The sequence below is a fragment of the Ptychodera flava genome, chromosome 3 (genome assembly GCF_041260155.1).
Source record: "Ptychodera flava strain L36383 chromosome 3, AS_Pfla_20210202, whole genome shotgun sequence".
Taxonomy (NCBI): domain Eukaryota; kingdom Metazoa; phylum Hemichordata; class Enteropneusta; family Ptychoderidae; genus Ptychodera; species Ptychodera flava.
Window position 1 is genome coordinate 21,388,501 of NC_091930.1, and position 24,257 is coordinate 21,412,757.

Genomic DNA, 24,257 nt, shown 5'->3' on the forward strand with positions numbered 1-24,257 from the left:
ACTTTGATTTCTATTATATGAACTTAATTACATCAAGAGGTAAAATTCTAACCCAACATGGCCAGGAAAATGTGAATATTTTCTGAGAAAAATGAAATTTTTTACATTGATCAGGTTAAACAATGAATCAAGACAAACACAATACAATTGATAATTTCACAAATGTTAACTGAAAAATAATACAAAATTTCACTGTACGAATTAAATATTTATATTTCTGAATTCCTTACATCCAGACGAGAAATTCTAACCCAAACATGACCAGGAAAATATGAATAGTTTTAGAGAAAAATGAAATTATTAGTTAACTCCATGTCAAACAATGGCTTCATTCCAAAACAAACAAGATGGCCATTCCTTTACATTTCCAAAAATATTGTCTTTAAAAATATACAAAACTTCAACCAATGACTTTATTTTTAACATTATTGGATTCCTTACTTCCAGAGGACAATTCTAACCCCAACATGACTAGGAAAATATCAACAGTTTCTGAGAAAAATGAAATTATTGACATTGTTCAATGGCTTCAAAACAAGTAGAATTAAATTTTTTTCACAATTTCCAAAAAGTTGACTCTGAAAATAATATAAACTTTCAAGCAATGACTTCAATTCCACTTGGAGTCATTTCCTTACATCATAACGTGAAATTCTAACCCCAACTTGGCTGACAAAAAATGGTGCGTTTTGATGAAAACGGTGGACATTGTGTCAGTTGTGGTGGTGATGTGTTTGTAGGTTGTTCAGTTGTACAAGTTGTAATTTGCTGCAATATTTGCATTGACTGTCTTCTCACATTTCTTACTTGTAAATGACCTTGACAGTGGAAACCCAATCTGAATAAACTATTCTACCGTCTAAAAACTATTCTACCGTCTGTAAACACTGCAATGTCATAAGGGTTTACATCTACAGTTACAGTTTCCTGGTATTCACCCTGTCTATCAAATTTCACTATCTTCTCAAAATAATCTGCCACATAAATATTGTCTGCATTGTCAACTGTAACTCCATATGGTTCCTCTAAGTGATCACTTCCAAATTGATTCAATATTTCAAGATTACTGTCCAAAACATAGATACAATTTTCATCACCACGACATGACACTATGAGTTGATATTTGCTATTCATGGTCAGAGACCAGGGCCTACTGAGTTGTTGACTTGAAATAATGTCCCCATCACCATTACATTTGATTACACAGTTTGCACTGTAGTCTGCTATGAAAACATTTCTGTCTTTATCAACAAATACACCAGTGGGGTCTTTCAGTTTACCCATTGCTATTATTTGTTTCACTTTACTCTTTGCATCACTCACTACAATACATTTGTTGCCATCATCGGCTGTGTAATAGTCACCATTGTCTGCCATTTTTGTGTGCCATGGTCTAAATCTGTGAGGTAAGCCATGAACTGTGACAGATGTTAGAATCTGTGCAGTGTCTGCTGTTACTGTCTTCACACTGCCAGGCTGGTCACTGTCTTCATCTCCAATGTCACTGACAACTACATGTCCATTCTGGTTTATTGTCAATCCCCGTGGTCTCAAGACTTCTCCTGGTTTCTCACCACGCCTTGACAATGACCTGATAGTGTCTGGTAGGGGTTTCCCTATAAGATATCAATTTGCAAATGTAGGTCAAAGGTCAACAGCTGATAAAACAATAAACTGCCTTATAACGATTTCTTTTGAAATGAAACTGACAAATTCTTGCAAAGTTCTTCACAAATAAATAATTTATTACTTTACAAATATTACTAATTTGCATAATTAATTATTTTTCACCCCTAAACATAAATTTCAGACAGGTTTATGTATTTTTCATCTGTTTGTGAATTTTGTAGTTGTCACACTGATCACTAAAGAAAATTATTTTGTATTGTTTAGGGTTGAGTGATAATTTAAATTTTACTATTATCAACTAATTTGCATAATTAATGAATATAGGTAATTAGGCAATATCTCAATAATTGTTCTGTGTAGTTTGCTACAATTTTGCAGAATTGTTATGAAGCCATGGCAGTGTCACTGCCTTTTGTCTGATGTATTTTATCTCTTTTATAATTACTTATTTGCATAATTAATGAACTTTGGCAATTAGGCTGTATCTCAAAAGTGGTTGGGTGTAATATGCCACAATTTTGTGGAATTGTTAGTGAGGCCCTGGCAGTTTTATTGCCACTTGTCCAGTGGATTTTATCTCTGTGATAATTACCTATTTGCATAATTAATGAACTTTGGTAATTAGGCAATATCTCAATAAATAATCAGCGTAGTTTGCTAAATTTTGCTGAATTATTACTGAAGCCATGGCAGTTTTGGTGCCACCTGTCTGGTGGATTTGATCTCCTTGATAATTACTTATTTGCATAATTCATGAACTTTGGTAATTAGGCTGTATCTCAAAAGTGGTTGGGTGTAATATGCCACAATTTTGCAGAATTGTTACTGAAGCCCTGGCAGTGTTATTGCCACTTGTCTGGTGGATTTTATCTCTGTGATAATTACTTATTTGCATAATTAATGAACTTTGCTAATTAGGCTGTATCTCAAAAGTGGTTGGGTGTAATATGCCACAATTTTGTGGAATTGTTAGTGAGGCCCTGGCAGTGTTATTGCTACTTGTCTAGTGGATTTTATCTCTTTGATAATTACTTATTTGCATAATTCATGAACTTTGGTAATTAGGCTGTATCTCAAAAGTGGTTGGGTGTAATATGCCACAGTTTTGTGGAATTGTTAGTGAGGCCCTGGCAGTGTTATTGCCACTTGTCTAGTGGATTTTATCTCTTTGATAATTACTTATTTGCATAATTAATGAATTTGGTTATTAGGCTGTACCTCATTAATGGTGCAATTTAAAAAGCTACAATCTTGTTGAATTGTTACAGTAGCCATGGCAGTGTCATTGCTTTGTGTTATGTGAATTTTATCTCTGTGGTAAGTGATAATTTACATAATTAATGAATTTAGAAGATAATTAGGCAATATCTCAATAATAGTTTGTTGCAATATGCTACAATTTTGTCATATTGTTGCTGAAGCCATCCAAGTTTTATTGCCTGCTGTCTGTTGTATTTTATGTCTGTGGTAATCACTGATTTGCATAATTAAAGAATTTCAGGCTGTATCTCAATAATGGTTGAGTAGAATGTACAACAATTGTTTTGGAATGTAAGGGAAACAATGGCAGTGTCACTGCATTTGGTCCAGAGAATTTCAATTCTGAATTAATTACTAATTTGCACAATTAATGAACTTGGGTAATTATTCTGTATCTCAACAAATCTTTGGTGTAATATGCTACAATTATGTAGGATTTTTTTTTGTGAAGCAAAGGCAGTGTCTTTACCATTTGTCCAGTGAATTCTGACATCTGTTTTAATTTCTACAGTATTTCTAGAATTTTGATGGGGTCTTCACAATGTTGTAGTGTTTGTCAAGTCAATGATCCCAGGCGAAAGTGAACATGGTCAACCAGGAACTAACATGTTAGTTCATGGTCATATGACCATGGTGTACCATGTTAATTCATGGTCAACCATTGACGACCATGTTTGTTAAATTGCACAATTACTATGGTCTACCATCGTCAACCATTGCCAAAAACCATGGTCAGCCATGGCTATATGACAGCGGTCAACCATAGACGACCATTTTGTTAAATGGCACAAATTACTATGGTCTAACATGGTCAAATATGGCCAAAACTCATGGTAAATCATGATCAACCACAGCCACCACCGTGGTCAATGACAGGTGACCATGGTTTTTAAGAGTGTTATGAACTTTGCACCAAGTTTGGGCAATAGTAAAAAATATATATTTGCACAGAGAAGTAGAAGTTAAATTGTGTTTGTTTGTATGGAGTGTGCATGAAGATTAGGAGGCGGGTTCATATGAAAGGCATGGTAACTACTGGCTCAACAACAGCATACACACTACCTGTAATATTTCACGGTATTCAGATTATTGTAAATCCTGACATTGTCTTTTCCACAGCAATTCTGACAGTCAGCATGTGGTACATGACATCATTGTGCTGCTTCTTCCCCTGTATTGTATACAAATGATAGTTTTCAAAAGTGACATATAAATGTACCCAGTACCCAGTAACTCTTTTGATACGTTTACCTTGTGAGCAGCAGATTCTAAAATTCACCTTGGAGTCATGTATACAGATGCCAGAAGGTCTGAACAGCCATGAAAAAGTTGAGAGGATATACTTCAAACACGTCTTCATTCCAGTGGACACATTCAATCACACTTGACTGTAAAAGAAAAACCTTCTCAGGCAATAAATGTTTCATTAAAAAAACAATATATTACTGTACAATAAAACAAATATCTCTTCTATTATGAACATACAATAATTGTAGTTTCAACATGAAATGAGCTGTTAAATATATGTTTTCATTGTAAATATTAGTTAGATACAAAATAAAACGTTTGTACTTTGATCTATTATACTGGATACTGAATGCAAAATATTAATGTTAGTAGAAAACATATCTATATATGTTGGAAGAATAACCAACATTTTAGGAAATGAATTATACATGAAAGTCTGTTGATAAATTCTGTCTGTTTAAAAATGCTTTGACAGATTATACAGATACGTCATCACAAAGTGAAACATCACAAATTTTTAACGAGTACATGTAACTGTTTATATCAATATTGAATTTAGTGTTAGAAGAATAATGATTATAAATTCTTGGTACTTTTGTTGATATCTTTTTTTGATTACACGTACTAATAACAAGTGCAATCTGATAATGGAATACACAAAAAATGCAAAATCTGTCCTTTGAAAGACCTGGAATGGTAAGATCAACAGATCAAAATATTTAAAATGTGTATCAAATGGAAACTGATCAGTTAAAAAATGTCATGTTAAATTCACATATAGATATAAAAATTTAACTATGAAAAACTTATTCAAAAACTTTGCAATTTTTGTTACATGTAGTTTGTTGACAAATAAATTTCACTTTATATATTTCAAAATGCCTTTCCTGAAAATGAAGTGTACATGGAAAACATGAGAACTTTGATTTGATGTTTTATCATTAGATGTTGAGTTTCAGCCAAAATAAACAAGGCATCATGGTAAAACAATGTTCAATTGCTACATGTAAAAATCAGGATCAGCTGAGTCTGTGGTGTCCTTCATGGTAAGAGCTGATGAACAGTAAAACTTGCAAAAGAAATGAATCACAGTACAAACCATGCCACCACCCGCACTACTTGGAAAGAGAGTAGTTGTATCAAGTCCGAAAACATTTGTTCCATCATTAAGACATCGAATGATCGGCACCTGAGACGAGAATAAAACTGTATCATGTCCGATTTATACTATGTTATTCCTATGCACTGCATGCAGTAGAGTTGCTACCATAAGTACCATACCAATCCATAATCGATATGAACAGAGATCACTTCTTGTCGCCATATGTTCTCAACTTCTCAAAGAACAGTGGTTGGTTTGAAATAGTCCCCTAAGGTGTGGAAAGTGTCGAAGTAGCAAACTCTCAGTTGAAACGTCACGAAAAGGCTGGAAAATTCAACATGTCCATGGCCGGCCATTACACTGTAAATAACGGACATCCACTGATCGAAGTTTAACTTGTAAACATAAACTCTAAGTGTCTAACGCAGGCAACAACGTCCTTCAATCATTACAGTTGTTCTCCTAAACCTCTTCTGTGTTCCCTTCATCGTCGACTGAGAGAAGTAATCGACGATTTCTCCCAAAAACCGTGGCTTAATGGAGTGAATGATTATCCAGACTCACATATTCCAACACTGGAATTCAAAATGGCAACCTTGGCAAAATTGGCCAATCAGAAGTCTTGTTTTACAACACGTGATGTTGTAAGGTCAAAGTTCGAATACATGATGATCTGTTTGACCTGTGACCTCCTGGCTGCTGCCTCTTCTTTTTCAAACATTTAAGTTTTGCGAGAATGGGAGAGTATATTACTTTCATGCCAACTTTTATACACTATAAATCAGTCAGTGTACCTCTATGGCCTTCCGACATGTATGATTATGCAAGTAACGATCGTGAGTAGTCAGATTTTAAGCCAATTACCTTTCTAAATGTGTTTGCATGTATCACCTAGGACAGTAACACTTTCTGATCGACACATGACTGAGGCAATGGCCTTATTTAGTACTCGGTGCTACACGGCAACACAGAAAAACCTTGAACAGGGCCCATGGGCTACTTTGCAGCTATTCAGTGGTATGACTTGTAAACCAAACAAAAAAATTGTAGTTTCTTTTCCTGAAATTCGTCACGGCTTTTTGAAACTTATCATTTAAAAACATTAATGTCCAGAGAAATAACCTTCATGCATTGATGTTTTTCAGTACATTTATTTCATATTCCAAGGTAATGGTTTGATAAATTTGTGCAATCCACAAATTGACCTATCTAATTTTTTTTTCAAAAAATAGTATTTCTCAAATCATTAATTCTTTGACTTTTCTTTTTCTTAAGGATTATGTGGTAATTTACAGTACATACCACCTATAACTTACTTCGATTTTGTTTATTTATTGAGTGATTATGATATTTGGTATCCTGTTGTCTTCATCATTGGACACATGTGTTCATTCTGCCTGAAAATATTCTTTATTATTTATTGAAGAGAATTTTGCAATATTACAATTTAACCAAAATAAAAATTTAAAACATGGTCATCAAGAAAATTGGTCATTCTAGGACAATGGTCAACCATAGTTTATCATTGATAACGATGGTCAGAAATATAATCAGTCATCAAATAACATGGTTGACCATGGTTGCCGACAATCATGAACAGATCTGCAATGATAGACCGTGGTCAACTGTGATAGACCAAGATATTTGACTGCTTACTGTGGTCTCATATCATAGCCAACCAAGGTAGTTCATGGTCAAACATCAAAAACCATCAAATACCCTGTTGATCATGGTACATCACAGTTGACATTTCGCCGGGGATGTATTGAAAAGGGGTGAGTATGGCCATTGCTGTCTGGGTTGTCCAGTCAATGTTGTATTGAAAAGGGGTGAATATGGCCATTGCTGTCTGGGTTGTCCAGTCAATATTGTATTGAAAGGGGTGAATATGGCCAATTACTGTCTGGGTTGTCCAGTCAATGTTGTATTGAAAAGGGGTGAATATGGCCATTGCTGTCTGGGTTGTCCAGTCAATGTTGTATTGAAAACGGGTGAAAATGGCCATTGTTGTCTGGGTTGTCCAGTCAATGTTGTATTGAAAAGGGGTGAATATGGCCATTACTGTCTGGGTTGTCCAGTCAATGTTGTATTGAAAAGGGGTGAATATGGCCGATTACTGTCCGGGTTGTCCAGTCAATGTTGTATTGAAAAGGGGTGAATATGGCCATTACTGTCTGGGTTGTCCAGTCAATGTTGTATTGAAAAGGGGTGAATATGGCCATTGGTGTCTGGGTTGTCCAGTCAATGTTGTATTGAAAAGGGGTGAATATGGCTATTGCTGCTAATTTAACATATCACACGCACGATTCAACAGTTTAATGATGTCACCATTCTAAAACTTTAATGTTTTATTGTATATGCAGTTTCTTTGTTCCTAGAATAGTTTTATCATAAGAGGCTAGAGTGAACTTATAAAACAGAAAACAGTGTTCTCACCAGGATTTTTTTACAAGAGGGCAAAGACATGGTGCGATACGGTGCAATGCGGGTGTCCCCCCTCCTGCCGTTGGAGCTTTTGAAAAACAGAGATTAAAATGGTGTTATTTGGTGGCACTTGGGGAGTATTTTATCAGATTTTATTCATATGAAAACTCAAAGGAAAAGAAATCTGAGACAGTGTTCCATAACTTTTATTCCAGTTCACTGATTTCAATGAAGATTACATTTTTGAAAACGAAAACATAGCGACAGACATACATTTATTCATTGATGTCAAATTATCACAATAACACTTAGGGTTACATGTTCTCAGCCTGATACACGTACACGTCTGGCCGAGCCTAAAAATAGGTCGTTTTGTTGGGGAAGGAATACACAAGTGAAATTCTAACCTCTATAAAAACTTCAGTGTACTCTGTTGTCCTTGGCTACCCTCAAGCTCCTAGGCATGTTCAAGTGTTATGGTGATAATTTTGACATCAATGAATAAATACAGTACTGAGAAAACTTAGCATGCAATTTCTTTTGTCACTTCCATTGCAAAAAATCAATATCCTTTTCTTTCATAAAACAGGTGCAACTAGTCTCCCTACTTTCCATCACATTATTCTGTATGGCTGAGGACACAATCTCTGGCAAATTTCACAAAATGCTATCTCCTCTCTCAATTTAATGCATAATTTTCCAAATTATTTAAAATGAGAATTGAGAAGAATGGTGTGCATAAAAGTACATTTTCAAAATTTTGATAAATAGTCTGTGAATTTGTCTACACATGGGAGACATAGTAGACTTCACTCAGGTATCTCCGAGGATACAAATTGCAATGAATTATGGAAATCTACAGTACTGTGCGTCGTTAGGTGCTCTTTGCTGGCCATCTTGGTGGCATGTTCAAGTCTGTAAGAACTTATTGATAATGAAAACTCAATGTCTCCTTTTTTCCCATGCTACTACCAGTATAAGGCCCAACTCACATTTTGTGTTGGAAATAAGAAATGCATTGGGAGATCAAATTCACTAGCATTTGCTGAGTTTATTCAGTTGTTTGCTGCTTGTGTTACTTTGGCTGTCTCCTGGTTTACAATGTACTTAACATCATCCAGCCCCTCTTTAGTGTGTTGATATGGCCAGCCTGCAAAAGTGTTTTCCCCAGCATTGCATTTATTGCACAGTTTAGACTTGCATAAAATTTGCTTTTTGTACAGAGAAGATACATCTGGCATTTTTTACACCATTTCTGATTCTTTGTTCTTGTTTTCAGATGCACCACTTCAGAACTAATGCACCATTCCCAGGAAGCAAACACTGTGCAGCACCACTCATGCCGACAATCCCACAAATATCATCGTTCCTTTTCTGCTACAACTTGTGAGTATGAGAACTTTGTGCTGTTCTGTGACAGAGAACACTTTGTCCTGTTGCTAGGCAACCCCATTAACTGGCAGTTAACACCAGGATGTAAAACAGACTCATTTCAACAAGTCGTCACTGACTCAATATGCACTTACTTGGAATGGAATCAATATCTGCCCTATTAACTCTGTCTTCATTTCTTGAAGCACACAAATACATTTGCTAGTGTCTGCGACCCTCCAGGAATTCTCGTACCAATGCCTGTGCAATAAGCCGGTGCATGAATCTTATTTTTGAGTCTGCATGGCTCGGTGTCTACCTGCTAGTGAACTCACTCACCGTCCATATAACATTTCAGTCAGCAGACCCATCTCTGTTTTTAATATGTTACCACAAACATCATAATGGCAGCACCGAAAACACACAATTTACATTACTTCAGTTGCAAATCAGTGTGACTGGAGGAACGTTTTTTCCTTCAGGCTTTTCAATGCAGTGGAATATAGACTTTTTCTTTTGTCATTCACTTAGCAGTATTGCAGTTTTCTAGTAATTTCTCATAACTGCCTTTATATCTGTACATCAGTTTCCTCACATTGTGCATTCCACTGATGATAACATGCTCATTGCAGGACTTTGCTTCCCAGGAACTGACATTTCCTGCTACCATTGACTTTGCACTTCCATTGATGGCAACATGCTTTTGAAGAGACATTGCTTTGTGTGTACTGACATTCTTCCAGTTAATAGTGACTTTTGACTTTGCCTGTTCAGTTAACTTCTTTAAGATGTTTATTCACTTCATTTCCTTAATCACCATACCTCCACCTGTCTACTCATGAATATCATATCACAATGATCCCTGGGACTCAAATCACCCACCACACACCATGCACTCTCCATCTCCCTCGGCCTCATAACACACCACCATGATCCCCCGGGTTCCAGGTCCATCTCTTTACCCATACACATTTCTCTGTTGATTAGATCTACCCATCTTCGTCAAATTACACAACCATGATCCTCTCTGTTCGATCAATGTCTGATTTCTCTCCATCTGTCTGACTCTCTCTGGCACGCTGGGCCCCAGTCACATACTCTACTCTATCCCATGCATGTCACCCTGGGTTCGACTCACCAGTCAAAACCTGTGGGGTACGTGTTTCAGTTTCTGTACCGTTGTCCATTTGTCTGCCCCTATGCTGGTATCATGACACTATTCAATCCATGCATGTTTTCATAGTCTGCAGTTATCCACCTGTCTGACTTCTCCAATACAGGTGGTCATGTATCATATCATAGTGATCATGGGCTACTTTAGTCACCTGTCTATACCCCACACATTTTGCAATATCTGTTCCATATGTCCACCTGTTTAACACCCCTAGCTTGTATCACATCAAAATGGTCCCCAGGGCTTGAGTCACGTGCCTCTACCTGTGGGTTTGTCACAGTCTGTTCCAGTCACCACCTGTCTGGTCTTCCCTGGGCTCATATCATATCACGCATGTTCACCGTTTGTTCTGTTCTCCACCTGTCTGAATTCTCCCATGCTTGTATTATATCATTACAATCCCTTAGGCCTGAGTCCCCTATCATACCCGACACATGCTTTGTCGCCTGTTTTGTTCATCTGTTCTGTTCCCTCCAGTCTGACCACCCAGGCTGATATCACATCACAGTGATCCCCTCAGGGCTTGAGTCATCTGTCTATACCTGGAGTTTGTTTTTTTTTCATATATATTCCACCAGTCTGACTCCCCCAGGCTCATATCATATCACAATTATACCCTTGGTTTTCGAGTCACCTGTCTTCGTCCCTTGTCTCATTGTTGGTTTCGTTCTTCACTTGTCTACCAGTAACTCCTACCAGGCTCTGGTCATGTCACCATGATCCCCTTGGCCTGAGTACCTTGTCATACCCTAAATACCGGTATGCTTCATCATCTTTTCTGCTCCCACCCCATTGGCTTCTATCATACTCCCATGATCCTCTGGACTTGAGTCATCTTTTAGAGAAGTTTTGAGATTTATGTACATAAGGTTTTCCGCTGTTTTTGTTTCATTTGCAGTACACACTGTTAGTTTAATCATAAAGCAGTGTGTTGTATTTCACAAATACATCTATATCATGAATTATTGACTGACTGATTTGATCATCTAGTGAGTTCAGGTAATCAGGCAATGTTCAGGTATGAACAGCAGTGTTGTGATCAATTGATCAGTCAGGTTGCAGTGAAAGGTTTTTATATGGAGATGTGACTGTTTTGAGGGACTGTGTGTATATATACATGTCTTCATTGGAAATAATCACAGATATCATAAATAAACAAGTGAAAGGATGTTTGGATTCCATGCTTCTCAATGTCTACATTTTAGCTGGTGGACAAAATTGTCCCCAAGGCTATCTTCCGTCCGGTGTAAAGCGTTGTATTCATTGCTTCGCTTCGATATAGTTTGTGTGAATGTATGATAGTGTGTGTGCTAGCGTGAGTGCTTCACGAACTCTACAGAGAGTGGAGAGGGTGCAGTCAGAATTGTAACATCCTTAGCTCGGATATTGAGCCAATCTTTTAAGATTGGGGATTTAGTCGAGCGGTTCGTCTGTTTTCCTCTGCGCTAGGTGATTGGGTGCCGTGTGTTGTGGGTTCGAGTCCAGGTTGAAACCATCGTTTTTATCTTGTATTTTGCCGCATGTGATTGTCTGCTCACATGTATATATACCGGTACTAGATTACCAGGCTTCCCTTGTAATCACTAAAATATCAGCAAATCAATTTCTGAGTTTCAAAAAATCCTATTTCGTATTATTCTGTGGCAAACCTGTCCTTCACCCTATTCTGCAGTGAAATTAATCAGCCTTCACCATATTCTGCACTATAATGTTGTCTTTCACCCATTAAATGTACTGGTATGTTATGGAAACACTGGCCTTCTGCCCATATCCAATATTATGGCTGATCAGTAACTGAACGTTTAGTCTGTATCATCGGCATCACTGTATTCTGGAGAGATTATACTGTCCATCACTCATATCTCTGATATCTGCACTGAAAAGACTGTTCTTATCCTTACTGTATTCAGAAATACTATCCTTCTCTGTCCCAGTCTTTCAATGACTTCATTTTAGTCTGACAACTTATCATAAACATAAAATATTCAAACTTCTCCTTCTGAGAAACGAATAAGCTATTTGATTGAAATTTTCCACATATCATGATTAGTTAGAGACAGAGTATGACAGAATATACATTTCAACTGGCCACAGTTTGATATATAGCCATAATGCCATTTACACCAAACTCACTATAACAATGAAATACAATATAAAAGCCAACAGTCAGTGAGTTTTATGTGATGAAACTACATTTGTTATGACCTTCAATGACATTTGATCTACTTTGTGTATCTAAGCAACTACATTTCTTGAGGTTTGGTCGTTGGGTATTGATCTGTGTAAGAGTAGATAATTGTTTCCCAATTTTTGAAAGAGAAATTTATGACCTTTGACATACTATTACATGTCTCAGAACTTACTAAGGGACCATAGATAATTAAAAAACTCACAAGTTTAATGCAATGTCTGTGGTTGGGCGGGGGCGGGGGGGGGAATTGGGGGTGTTTTTTTTTAGATTTCAGTGCACAAAAACATAAAAATATAGCACTATATTGTTTGGCGTGTACCAGGCCTTTGCAGCATCACCTGCTCTACACCGGCATTTCATTGACATACACTTCAGTTCAATCATGTTGAATTCACTTATTCTGTTGGTCACTTCATTGTCAAGTTGGCGCTGAAGGTTTGATTTTAGAGGGGTATGTATAATGGGGGGGGGTACCAACTGACTGTTGGTATACAGGCAGTGTGACTGAGTGTTGTGGTTGGGTTGTAGGACTGCATTCACTGACTGTTGGTATACAGGCAGTGTGACTGAGTGTTGTAGATGGGTTGTAGGACTGCATTCACTGACTGTTGGTATACAGGCAGTGTGACTGAGTGTTGTGGTTGGGTTGTAGGACTGCATTCACTGACTGTTGGTATACAGGCAGTGTGACTGAGTGTTGTGGTTAGGTTGTAGGACTGCATTCACAGACTGTTGGTATACAGGCAGTGTGAATAAGTGTTGTGGTTGGGTTGAAGGACTTCATGTTGGTATGCAGGCTGCATTAGTGACTGTTCGTTACAAGTGAACATGACAGTGGTCAATCAAGGGACCAAGAAATAGTTACACTTGTAACCAATGGTGAGATGACCTGTATGTCAGTACCGGTAGATAGTGGTTGTGTGCATCATTTTCTGGGGCAGGTTGTGTATAGAGTCTTGATAAATGAATGATAAATTTATCACAGTTATTTCAATTCATTGTTTTACAATTAAGCTTAGGGGTTAACAACAAAGCTATTTGTGGAAAAGGAGTTTTGTAAACAATGTCTCAGGGGCAGCTGACAGTTTTTTTTACATCAGAGTTTAAACAGTTGGTCAATATTTCCACATTTACCCAACCATCTGTTCCATTCTTCGTACAACTAGACAGGCAAAAAGTATGATAATGTTGGTTTCAATTAGTTTTTGGTCATTCAGTTGGGAATGTTAACAACAGATTGTTTTCTGCCAAGTAAGTGTTTATGCAAGCATTTCAACTGTAGTCAGAACCATTGAAGTTTATCTAAATGGCATCATACATGAAATGTCTGTTCATCAATTACAAAACTTGAAGTTTCAATTCAGTATTTGATGATCTAATGTATAGGAGGATGGAGCAAAGATTACATTCAAATAACATGCTAGTGTCATCAATATGCAGATGAGTTTAACATTTTTTATTCAAAATATATCAAAATTCAGGATTTATTCATGCAAATTTGCTTTGCAAGTGCAAATTAAATGTATATTTATTCAATATTAGCTAACATGTTCACAAATGTGAGCTAATGTTGCCATCATGGCTGTCTGTCTGTCTGTATGTCCAACCAATATCATTCAAAGTTGATACAAGGACATTAATGTCATACATATGCTCTGTTCATCAATTACAAAACTTGAAAGTTTCAATTCAGTATTTGATGATCTAATGTATAGGAGGATGGAGCAAAGATTACATTCAAATAAACATGCTAGTGTCATCAATATGCAGATGAGTTTAACATTTTTTATTCAAAATATATCAAAATTCAGGATTTATTCATGCAAATTTGCTTTGCAATTGCAAATTAAATGTATATTTATTCAATATTAGCTAACATGTTCACAAATGTGAGCTAATGTTGCCATCATGGCTGTCTGTCTGTCTGTATGTCCAACCAATATCATTCAAAGTTGATACAAGGACATTAATGTCATACATATGCTCATCGAATACAATCGAATATGGCCGCCTGGCAGCCATTTTGTCTGCCGCAGTATTTCAACCAATATCGTTCAAAGATGGTACAATGACATTGACCGATGTCGCACCTGTAGACTTTGATTTCTTTCATGAGACGATCAAATAATGCCGCATCTAGCCATTTTGTTGCAATTTTTATATCTGGAGCTGTAACTCAGACATATTTCAACCAATATCATTCAAAGCTGTCACACGGACGTTGACCTATGTGATGCATATGCATGTCAATTTGTTTCACGATAAGATTCAATATGGCTGCGTGGGGACCATTTTGTAAAAATTTTTTCATGTCCAGCCATGTAATTCAGACATATTTCAACCTATATCATTCAAAGATATAACAAGGACATTGACCTACATATCATTCATATGCACATTGATTGGTAAATTCATGATGCAATCCAAAATGGCCGCCTTGCGTTCATTTTATAATGATTTTGTATGCCTGGAGCCATAAATCAGACATGTCTTCATCGATTTTATTCAAAGTTGGTACAAGGACATTGACCTTTGTCATACATGTGCACATCAATTTCTTTTGTGATACTATGCCATTGCCGCCTGACGACATGTCTCAATCGATTTCATGTAATGTTGGGACAGAAAAACACTAATCTATAACATGCTTGTGCTTGTGCAGTATTATTTGTTTCATGATTATGATCCAATATGGCCACCAATGGCCATCATCGAAGAGGCACATATTTTCTCCAATATGACATTAAACTGGTGCAATAATCATTTTCGTTCAAGGTAATACATTACCAGGTCCATTCCAAGTGTCAGCCCACATAAGCTTGCTACCGTCTCAATATTTGATGTGGTTATGCATTTCAGGCTGGACATGTTATTTCATTCAAACAAACATGTTATTGTTTGTATCAAAATCATTCAAATGATTTAAAAATGCCCAACTCTGTCAAAACGCTATAACTCAAACTTTAAGCCAGATTGCTTTGATATTTGGTGCATAGGTACCTTGCACATACTCCATGCAAAGTTATTGTCCCTCAAATAATGCACGGCTCCTTTTTGTTTAGCTCCGCTATCAACGACACCAAGCTTATACCAGTACATGTAGGTGGCAATGTTTTCTTTGTATATTAAAATCAATTATTGGAAGCTGCTTGTACTCTGGTAATATTTTAAAAACAATTTTCATAAATGATTGCATGTAGCACATTGAACCACCCAATTCACTGAGGTATTTAGTTTCGTATGGCTGTCACTGCCATTACTATTGCGTAATTTCCCATCAATACTGTCTTTAAATATGACTTGTTCAATTCAATAGTTGAACTGTACTACAATCGCATTCTCTGTCATTAAGCCCCATCTGTAATGTAATTAATGAACAGGACTTTGTCCTCTTTGAGAACTTGTAGTCAAAGTAACCATAAACAAGTGGGGAATGTGTCATCGGCAATGACTTGTTTTTAATAACTTTTTAAAAAAATATTACTTTTTCAGAAGTGTTATTCCCTTTTCTTCCGCTTTGATTGTTATGTATGATAATATGAGTGATATTATAAGGAAATGAAGTTTTTATAAGTATGTTAAAATAACCTGAGAATTTTTTGATGGTATTGATAATTCTCATAAACCACTTTGTATTGCTTTGTCCACATTACTCAAGATGATACTTTTACAAGTATAATGATCATTTTCTCCAAATTTGTATCAGGGAATATAGCAATTGTTACAATTAGCTGCCATGCATCGCCATGCTGCCATGCGTCATTTCTTTAACAACTGAGCTCATGGTATTTGCTAATAACTTAATGATCATGTGTTTGCTGGCAAGGCAATATCAAACCTATTTGAATCATTGGCTGAATCAGATTGCCATCGCAAGAACAATCAAAACCCTTTTCACTCACCCATTTAATGGCATCTTACGAGGGAAGTAACTTCACTAAAGTTTCAAAACATAAAGAGAAGACCCTTTTAGCCCCTGATGTCCAAAAGGGACTCAACCACTACCGATCATGCATCTAAATCCTAATCTAAAAAATATAACCTGCAGAATCAGAGTACACAATACTTCAAGAACATATATGGGAGTGACTGTAGATCATACATTGATAAAGGAAATATCTCTCGGTTGACTGAACAAAACTGAGAAAGCATTCTCACAGACAGTGATTTGCTTTCATGAAGTTTTTACTAAGTAACTAATTAACCACTTAAAGATTAATATAGATTGTTGAAATTTTAATAACTTGTCATTTTTAATCATTGTGATCAACTGTTGAACATAATAACTGACAGCACTTTTATTTGTTTTCTTTATTCAGATAGTGGAATGTGATGTCCATGAGAGGCAGGCTGAAGCAACCTAGGCCTGTTTAACTGCAATCTTGTGATGAAAGTGCAGAAACATATAAAAATGTGAATCCCTTGTCAGTGGTGCCAGCCAGTTAAACCATTCATGAGATAGCATGTAGATACATCTGGAATTCATATCGCCCTCATATCGAGCCAGCGGAACCTTTAACAGATGGGTGCGCTAAATTTGAGGAGTTCCTCCAGCAGATTTAGTTTGCAGCATGAGAAGAAGAGAAATTGAACTCTGGTATAAATATTTCATTTTCAGAACTCAGGAGGAACTAGATTTTTCTGAATGCATGCACTGGTCTCAAAAGCCTATTATGAATTTAGAGACACGCAAAGTTAGACACAACTTAATCCATTCTAATACTTGCTTTATGCTGGTCTTTTGTTGCCTCCCCGTTACCTTCCTAGTCATGTCAAGCTAGTACTTGGTATTTTCTGAACACTTTATATGTTGTTTTGGTATTATGTGAAAATTGCCTGTTCACATGTACATGTAGGCAGACACTTAGTAGGCATTTGTAAAAAGTGATAGTAGTAAATCTAGTGAAATGCTATTTTCATAAATTGACACATCAAAATGTCACTTACCGGTACATTGGCATCAGTTGGATTCATGTTTAAAGTCACATAAGTTTTCAGTGACTTTGAGAGGAATTAATAATTATTATGTACGGTAGTGATTTAAGATTCACAAAGGCCAAGGGTGATCCAGATGCTGTGTATATCAGCAGTAAGTTTCAGATAAGGAGAAAAATTTTAACTTTAGAGAAAGCAATGTTTTCTTAGATCCTCAACAGTTCAAAGCAAACCTATCGTACTATAACTCAGTGTGGTCAGTCTAGCGATGCAGAGGGTGAGGTGTGATGTTCCCTTTGTTAGGAAACTATACAGAAATTACTCAAAAAGAAGAGTAGTTTATACCTTCCAAAATATACTCCATCTATGGTAAATGTCGACTGCATGTACCGTACTTTCATTCAAACAACCACTTTTGGTAGCTTCAGCATTCTTTTCTATCGTACTTTGTCAGATTTTGTTCATTTACTGACTTTTTTAAGGCAGGTTATAATGAAAACAATTGATGTACATGTATCATTCACTCAAGTAAACTAAAACAGATGTCATCTGCTAATTCACAAACATTGTGGTTTATTGAAACGAACTGAATGCATTCGTAAATTTAGTGGGTGCGTGATATAGGCGAATTCCTATTGATGATAGTGCCACAGTTTCCCACTTAATTATTCAAGGGTACACATAATAATGAAATTGTTAAAATTATATGTCGAAACATTAATGTGTATTGCAAAACCTTCAGGAGAATTGGTGATGTCAGCAACTTTTTGGTCATATTCAGCAGTTCTGAAAGGCCATTTCAAGTTGGATCAATTGTTACATTTTGCTTCTATATTATTCACTTACACAGTCACTAAACAAGTACACTATAATCAGACCAAACCACAAAACATTAAGCCACACAACTCCAAACATAATCTAATTAAGCAATAAAGCGATGGTATACCACAAGATTTTGACCAGTTCACGACATATATGCACAAGTGATAGCGAGTGCATATACTAGTATGAAGTGAACTGGTCAAAATTGAGTGGTATACCATTGCTGGGTGTGATTTATTGCTATTATATCATATCAGTATATTGAAATTCTTGCGTGGAACGTCATAAACGGATTTTTGCTCAAGCTGAGAGCTCGCGTGTATGCCAGCCGTGGTATATCGCCAATATACCACTGTTCTTTTCGTGTCTCGACCAATCAGATCACTGTATTTGCACCATCAATATACTGGTATGATATAATAGCCAATATGTTGAGCTGCATTCCCTTATTTTACTTGCAATGTGTCATGTTAAGTCCCCTTTGATGAAGTCAAGGGGACCTATGGTTTGGGTTCTTCGGATATGTTTATCTGTCTGTCCGTCAACGCAGATATCTCACACATGCCTGAGCAAGTTCCTTTCATACTTTGTACAACGATAATACATAATAGCATACATTTTGGGTCCGGCATGCATAATTAATGGCAATTTGCATAATTAGTGATATTTGAAGAGCCCTAATTTTCTTTAGAGACTGCACAAAATTTGATGAAGCTTATTATCACATGTTGGTCACACAAAGCTCTTGTACCACAGAAAAAGAATTTATGGTATTGTGTAAATTAATTACCAATTAGCATATCCAATGCATTTTCATAATTCCTGGACCAGTAATATGTCAGGAAATACTGACTCAAATTTGATGAAACTTGTTACAGATGTTCATAAACCAGAGCTCTAACCGTGTGCAAAGACATTTAGGAGGATCGTGTTAATTATTAGCTACTTTGCATATTTGTTGATTTTTTTGTAATTAGATAGGGTGCTATGTCAAAAAACACACTCTCAAATTTGATGAAACTGGTGACAGATTTTCATATACCTGAGCTGCAACGGTGTAAAAACATTTAGGAGGATCATTTCAATTAAAAGCTAATTTGCACATTTGCTGAATTTGTGTAATTTGGGTGCTAGGTCAAGAAATACAAACTCAAATTAGTTTTGTTCACTACAAAACAAGCATCCATGCAGGTATCAACAAACTTCAACGTCTGCACTATTTTGCTTCCAAACTATCTTCTTGGCTAACGAATCCGAAAGTGAATTAGTGGTCTTGTGCCAATATAGTGAACTTTAAATTGACAAATGTGCACAATTTTAACACCAATGAAAGTACTGGTGAATCTTACTCAAATGCTTATTATAAAAGACCATCTTGCCTGACATTTCAATTGCTACACCTGCCTAAAGACTTACACTCATTGGCCCTGTGGCAGCAATTTGCGGCACATTTGTAACAAGCCATATGACATAAAAACAAACTCCAAGCAAACTAAGTTTGTGTCTTAAGTACCCATATCAGAATATTTTTGCTATTGCTTTATAGTAGTGTTCTTCCCTAAACCAAAACCACGCAGCAAGAGTCACTAGACGATGCGCAAGCACGATGCAGCAGTGCAGTCAACAGTGAACTGAACCCATGAGAGACGTTTTGGTGCACTCTCATCGGGGCGTCTTTGCACTACTACTTCATTTCTTCAATTCATGCACGGGTAGCCGGAAATTCTGCGTGTTTTCCCAGAGATTTGCGCCTCTGCCCTTGGCCAGCTAAACCAAAACCACGCAGCAAGAGTCACTGGACGATGCGCAAGCAGTGCAGTCAACAGTGAACCGAACCCATGAGAGACGTTTTGGTGCACTCTCATCGGGGCGTCTTTGCACTACTACTTCATTTCTTCAATTCTTCGCTCTGAGTAATGTCAGCACAGCAAGCTTCACATGCATAGCTTCAGTTTGATGTGAACATTTAAACTATAAATGTTCATGCCTGTGTTATGAATTGATTCATACAGGCTGAACATAATAGATAATTCGACGTTAATGATTAATCATCGTTCTTCCATATTTCCTTTCTTTTAATGCAACAGAAAGATTAATCTCGGATACCATGTTGATGACGACAAAATGAGAGTGTGCGATGGGTGCGAAGAAAGAGTCTTCCACACTTACCAATGGAAATCTCATAGATGCAGAGGCGCCAAAGACGCAGAAGTAAATGTCCCCGGAGGGAAATATCCTTAGAAGATGAGATAGGCATAGAACGTCCAGACTCACTAGCTCCGCTCTATGCATTGGATAAACAACATACCACAACCACCACAGACGAGAGATCGCCCAGACCATCTACTCCAAGGGCAGCCCCTCGGCTGATTCCTCTGGATGGACCCACTCGGTTTGATCCGTGACTGACGGTCCACCGTAGGTCAGAGGTAGTAGACCGCTTGATTAACGACAGACTGATGACATTGTCATCAGAGTCTGTCAATTGAGTGGTTGAAACCCTGACTGTACGGTGGTACCTTAAGACACCACCATCAAGTCTGAGGTAGTGACCAATCGAGTATACTATCTGAACAGCCACTCGTCTGCAAAAGGAAAACCACATAAGCAGCAACCATCCAAAGGAGTCAGCCCATTGAAGTCTGTCATCACAAACAACGGCCGGAAGGTCATCAAGAAAGGAAAGGAGAAGGCCTCCACGCGCACAGCAGTCAACTACATGGTTTGAACTTTTATGTGAAACTCGGCCTCGTTATTTGTTATAAATAAATTTAATAATAGTATTAGTAGACAGTTCAACTTTTATCCAATCAGTGGAAACAGTGTTATTACATTTTTACCTGACAAGATATTTTATGTCGTTACCTCCATGAACAAGTGAAACCCTTATGGACATTTGAACTCTTCATTCGAAACGCAGACTCTTTATTACCACAGTTTTACTCAATAGAATTTAATAGTTGTATTACGAAAAATTGTGTTTAAATGGATTTACCTTTGCGGACAGTTAGAGTATAGACATAAATAGTTCAAGTCCGACACTTTCATCAATTATTCTACTTCTGAGTTTCAAACGTAATAAACCTACCTGGAGTGACGAATGATCCACCAGTTTAAGCAATGAAATTTTAAGTACCATTTTTAAGTGTATTAAACTTTTAACTGAGCAATGTATCTTTCTATATATAGCTGCAAATTGGGTATTCCTGTCCCAGCCAGTTCTGAGGGCATTGGATAAGGGAAGTTAGGTATTTGTACTTTTCACCAAATTCGTTTGAAATTAGACGTTTTTCACCATAGAATGACTTTAGTTGGAACTTTAAAGTCTTGGAGGAGGGCTGTGTGATGGTAGATCAGTCTGAGCATGCGTGAGGCTTACAACATTACGTCATCGACTTAGCCTTTATGCAAATTTCTATACAGGTCCCGCGGCCAAATTTGACAGATTTTGTCGTTCACTGCCACAGTTCCAAAATCTAGGTAAATTATAGCAAAGGGTGTTTTCATTTAGGGTTGACTTTTGGCAAAAATGGACATGATCCGCCCAAAATCTATAAATAGGGGTAAAATTATGAACTCTGGGTGCACTCAAGACCTTTGACTCGGAAGTTAAGGGAGGTCAGCCCAGTCCCCTTTTAAGGTAAATAGCAGCTTGTGTCTTTGTTAGCTTAGCTTCATTAGTAATAAAATAAGTCAAATTGTTCATCAAAAACACGTGCTTTGTGTACATGTTAATTTGCAGGTTGCTTCCTCGCAGTAATAATTAAATTTTCCAGCGTATTCCCAGCGCAGGCAGCGAACACAAAGAGTGAATCGGTGCACATATGTTTTGTGTTCTTGTTACTTTCATTCTCTTGCACAATTTCACCAGTAATGATAGAAGTAATCTTGCTTCAGAGAGGAATAATCAGTGTACAAACTGTAAATTTGATTTTCGCAATGTTTTTACTCAGAGATAAAATTTACACAATTATTATGGAAAATATTTCTCATTTAAAAGGGTCATTAACGCTAATTTCGGATGATTTTGCAAAGCAATAAAAGTGGGGTTTTTTGTAAAAAAAAATGCTGAGCCAGTAACACTTTAAGGCGATACCTAAGGATTCAAATTGCTAAGCAACGGTTGGTAAGGGTAATTTACGAAATCAATCAAAATACAAAGTTTTCATGCTTTTCTTTGCATAATAAAGATTTACAGAACCATACGATACCAAAGTGGCAGGTTTGTTGCGCGATTGGTCAGTGACGTCACACATATACAAATTTACACACCTCTACCTTAAAACGTTTCAGCTCCTACAAATTTGCACCAAATTTTCCAAAATTTTAGAATGTAACACATGAGATACCTGTTTGAGCCCCTAGCATGGATTAGGTTGTCTGTTCCTGTGTTCTGAATCCTCCGGTATCACCTTAATGCAAGTGTCACAATGGACATACCTTTCTTAACTCGTCTCCATTGAACGTAGACCTCTTTCAGTTCGTCAGGAATATGTGCATCACCAACAATTTCACTGATGCGAGCCTGGAGGTTTTCCAGCTTTGCAGTCAAACGATCTTGAACATTGACCTTCTCCGATATTTCTTCAATAAAGTCCCTGAATCTCTGTATCACTTCTTGCTTCCTTTCTGTAGCGATGTCAGCGTCGTGTACTGTGTTTTCTACATAGCCCATGAGTACACTGCCTTCAATCAACAGCATGTTGTCAGGATCAGGATCAGTTTTCTCCGGACCTACAGGCAGGAACTTCTGGAAAACTGAAAGTAACTCTTGCTTTCTTTCTAAGGGAATGTCAACTTCATTTATGATAGCCCCTGCATGCTTTATGAGTTCCCACCTTTTGATAGGCAATCCAGATTGAGCTGCATTGATATTTTTCATATTTTCAATTCCGTTCTTAACCTGAACCCATTTACTCATAAGTTCATGTAATTCAGTATCGCTGTTTCTCTTCTCGTCCTCTGCAATTTGTCTAAGTATATCTCTGTTTCTAAGTTTCTCTCTTTCCATTCTCTTCCCTACACTACTACTTATCTGCCTTTCTTGTACTTCGCACTCCACTTTATCATTCAGCTCTGCTAACTCTTCATTTGATAATTGGTGTAAAATTGACGTTTCAGTAGTTTTGTTGTCTGTTACTGCAGTTACTTCTCTTTGGTCCTCATCAGGCAAACCTGCAACTGAATAAATGTGTGTAGAGAATCTGTTTTAAATAATCATTCATACTTTTGAGAAATGCCAATCTTTGAACTTTCATTGCATGCATTAAGAAAAGGAAAGTCCGGTACTCAATTTGACAATTTTAAGTTCATCCTTGATTGACAAACACCAAATTGCATCTAATGGAAAATAAAGATACAACTGGTTGCAAGAACGATAATACTCGGCAAAGTGGTGGGCATTTTCTATTAAGTAATATTGACACGGAAATTACCCACTTGAGGCATCTCATCTGTTGTTCCTTCTTTGTTTCTGAATTTCGGCTATACTTGTTTAGAATATTAGGCTCGAATAGTGAGGATGCAAGTCCATTCGTATATTGACCATTATGACTCTCTCTTTCATTTGTGAAATGCAACATTGACGAAAGCCTACTTAGCTGTAGCTTTCAATTTAAGCATAATTGTACACGCATATTCACGTGGATATCTACTACTCTACAGACCTTCCATGTCTTCTAATTCCTCCTGACACAACAAATATTCTTCGTAATCTATGGATACTCCCAATGACAGATAAATGGCTCCGATTTCCTCCAAAAGTTGATCTGACACGAATGTGTCCATCATCATCTTCTGTAGATTTTCGTTCGTGTAATCATCCATCAAGGATTCCAGGGCTGCTAGTGATTGGCAATCCATTGTATATGAGATACTGCGATTTCCAATTGCTTGTAAACTCATATCTTTATGTCTCTGATCAAGCTTATCCCCAACAATCTTTGCATTTTCTTTCGTTAGTTTACTAGCATAGAACGCGTCATCAACTTCGCATACATCCTTTCCTTCCTGTGGAATGATACCGTCTGGTTTCACTGTTATTTCAATTTCGCCTGATAAAGAAATAAATTATTAGCTGAAAACAACCAATTCACGAAAAG

General features: G+C 37.0%; 1 protein-coding gene across 1 annotated transcript in view; it reads right to left on the bottom strand.

Moving 5' to 3' along the window:
- Positions 1-852: 852 nt before the first annotated feature.
- Positions 853-24,257, bottom strand: part of LOC139128221 (uncharacterized) — a 39,921-nt gene continuing 16,516 nt past the window's right edge. Inside the window, exons 7-9 of the mRNA XM_070694041.1 lie at positions 23,823-24,209; positions 22,597-23,337; positions 853-1,616 (exon numbers count right to left, since the gene is read on the bottom strand). Coding sequence (XP_070550142.1) covers positions 853-1,616; positions 22,597-23,337; positions 23,823-24,209 — 1,892 coding nt within the window. The remainder of the gene's footprint in view (positions 1,617-22,596; positions 23,338-23,822; positions 24,210-24,257) is intronic.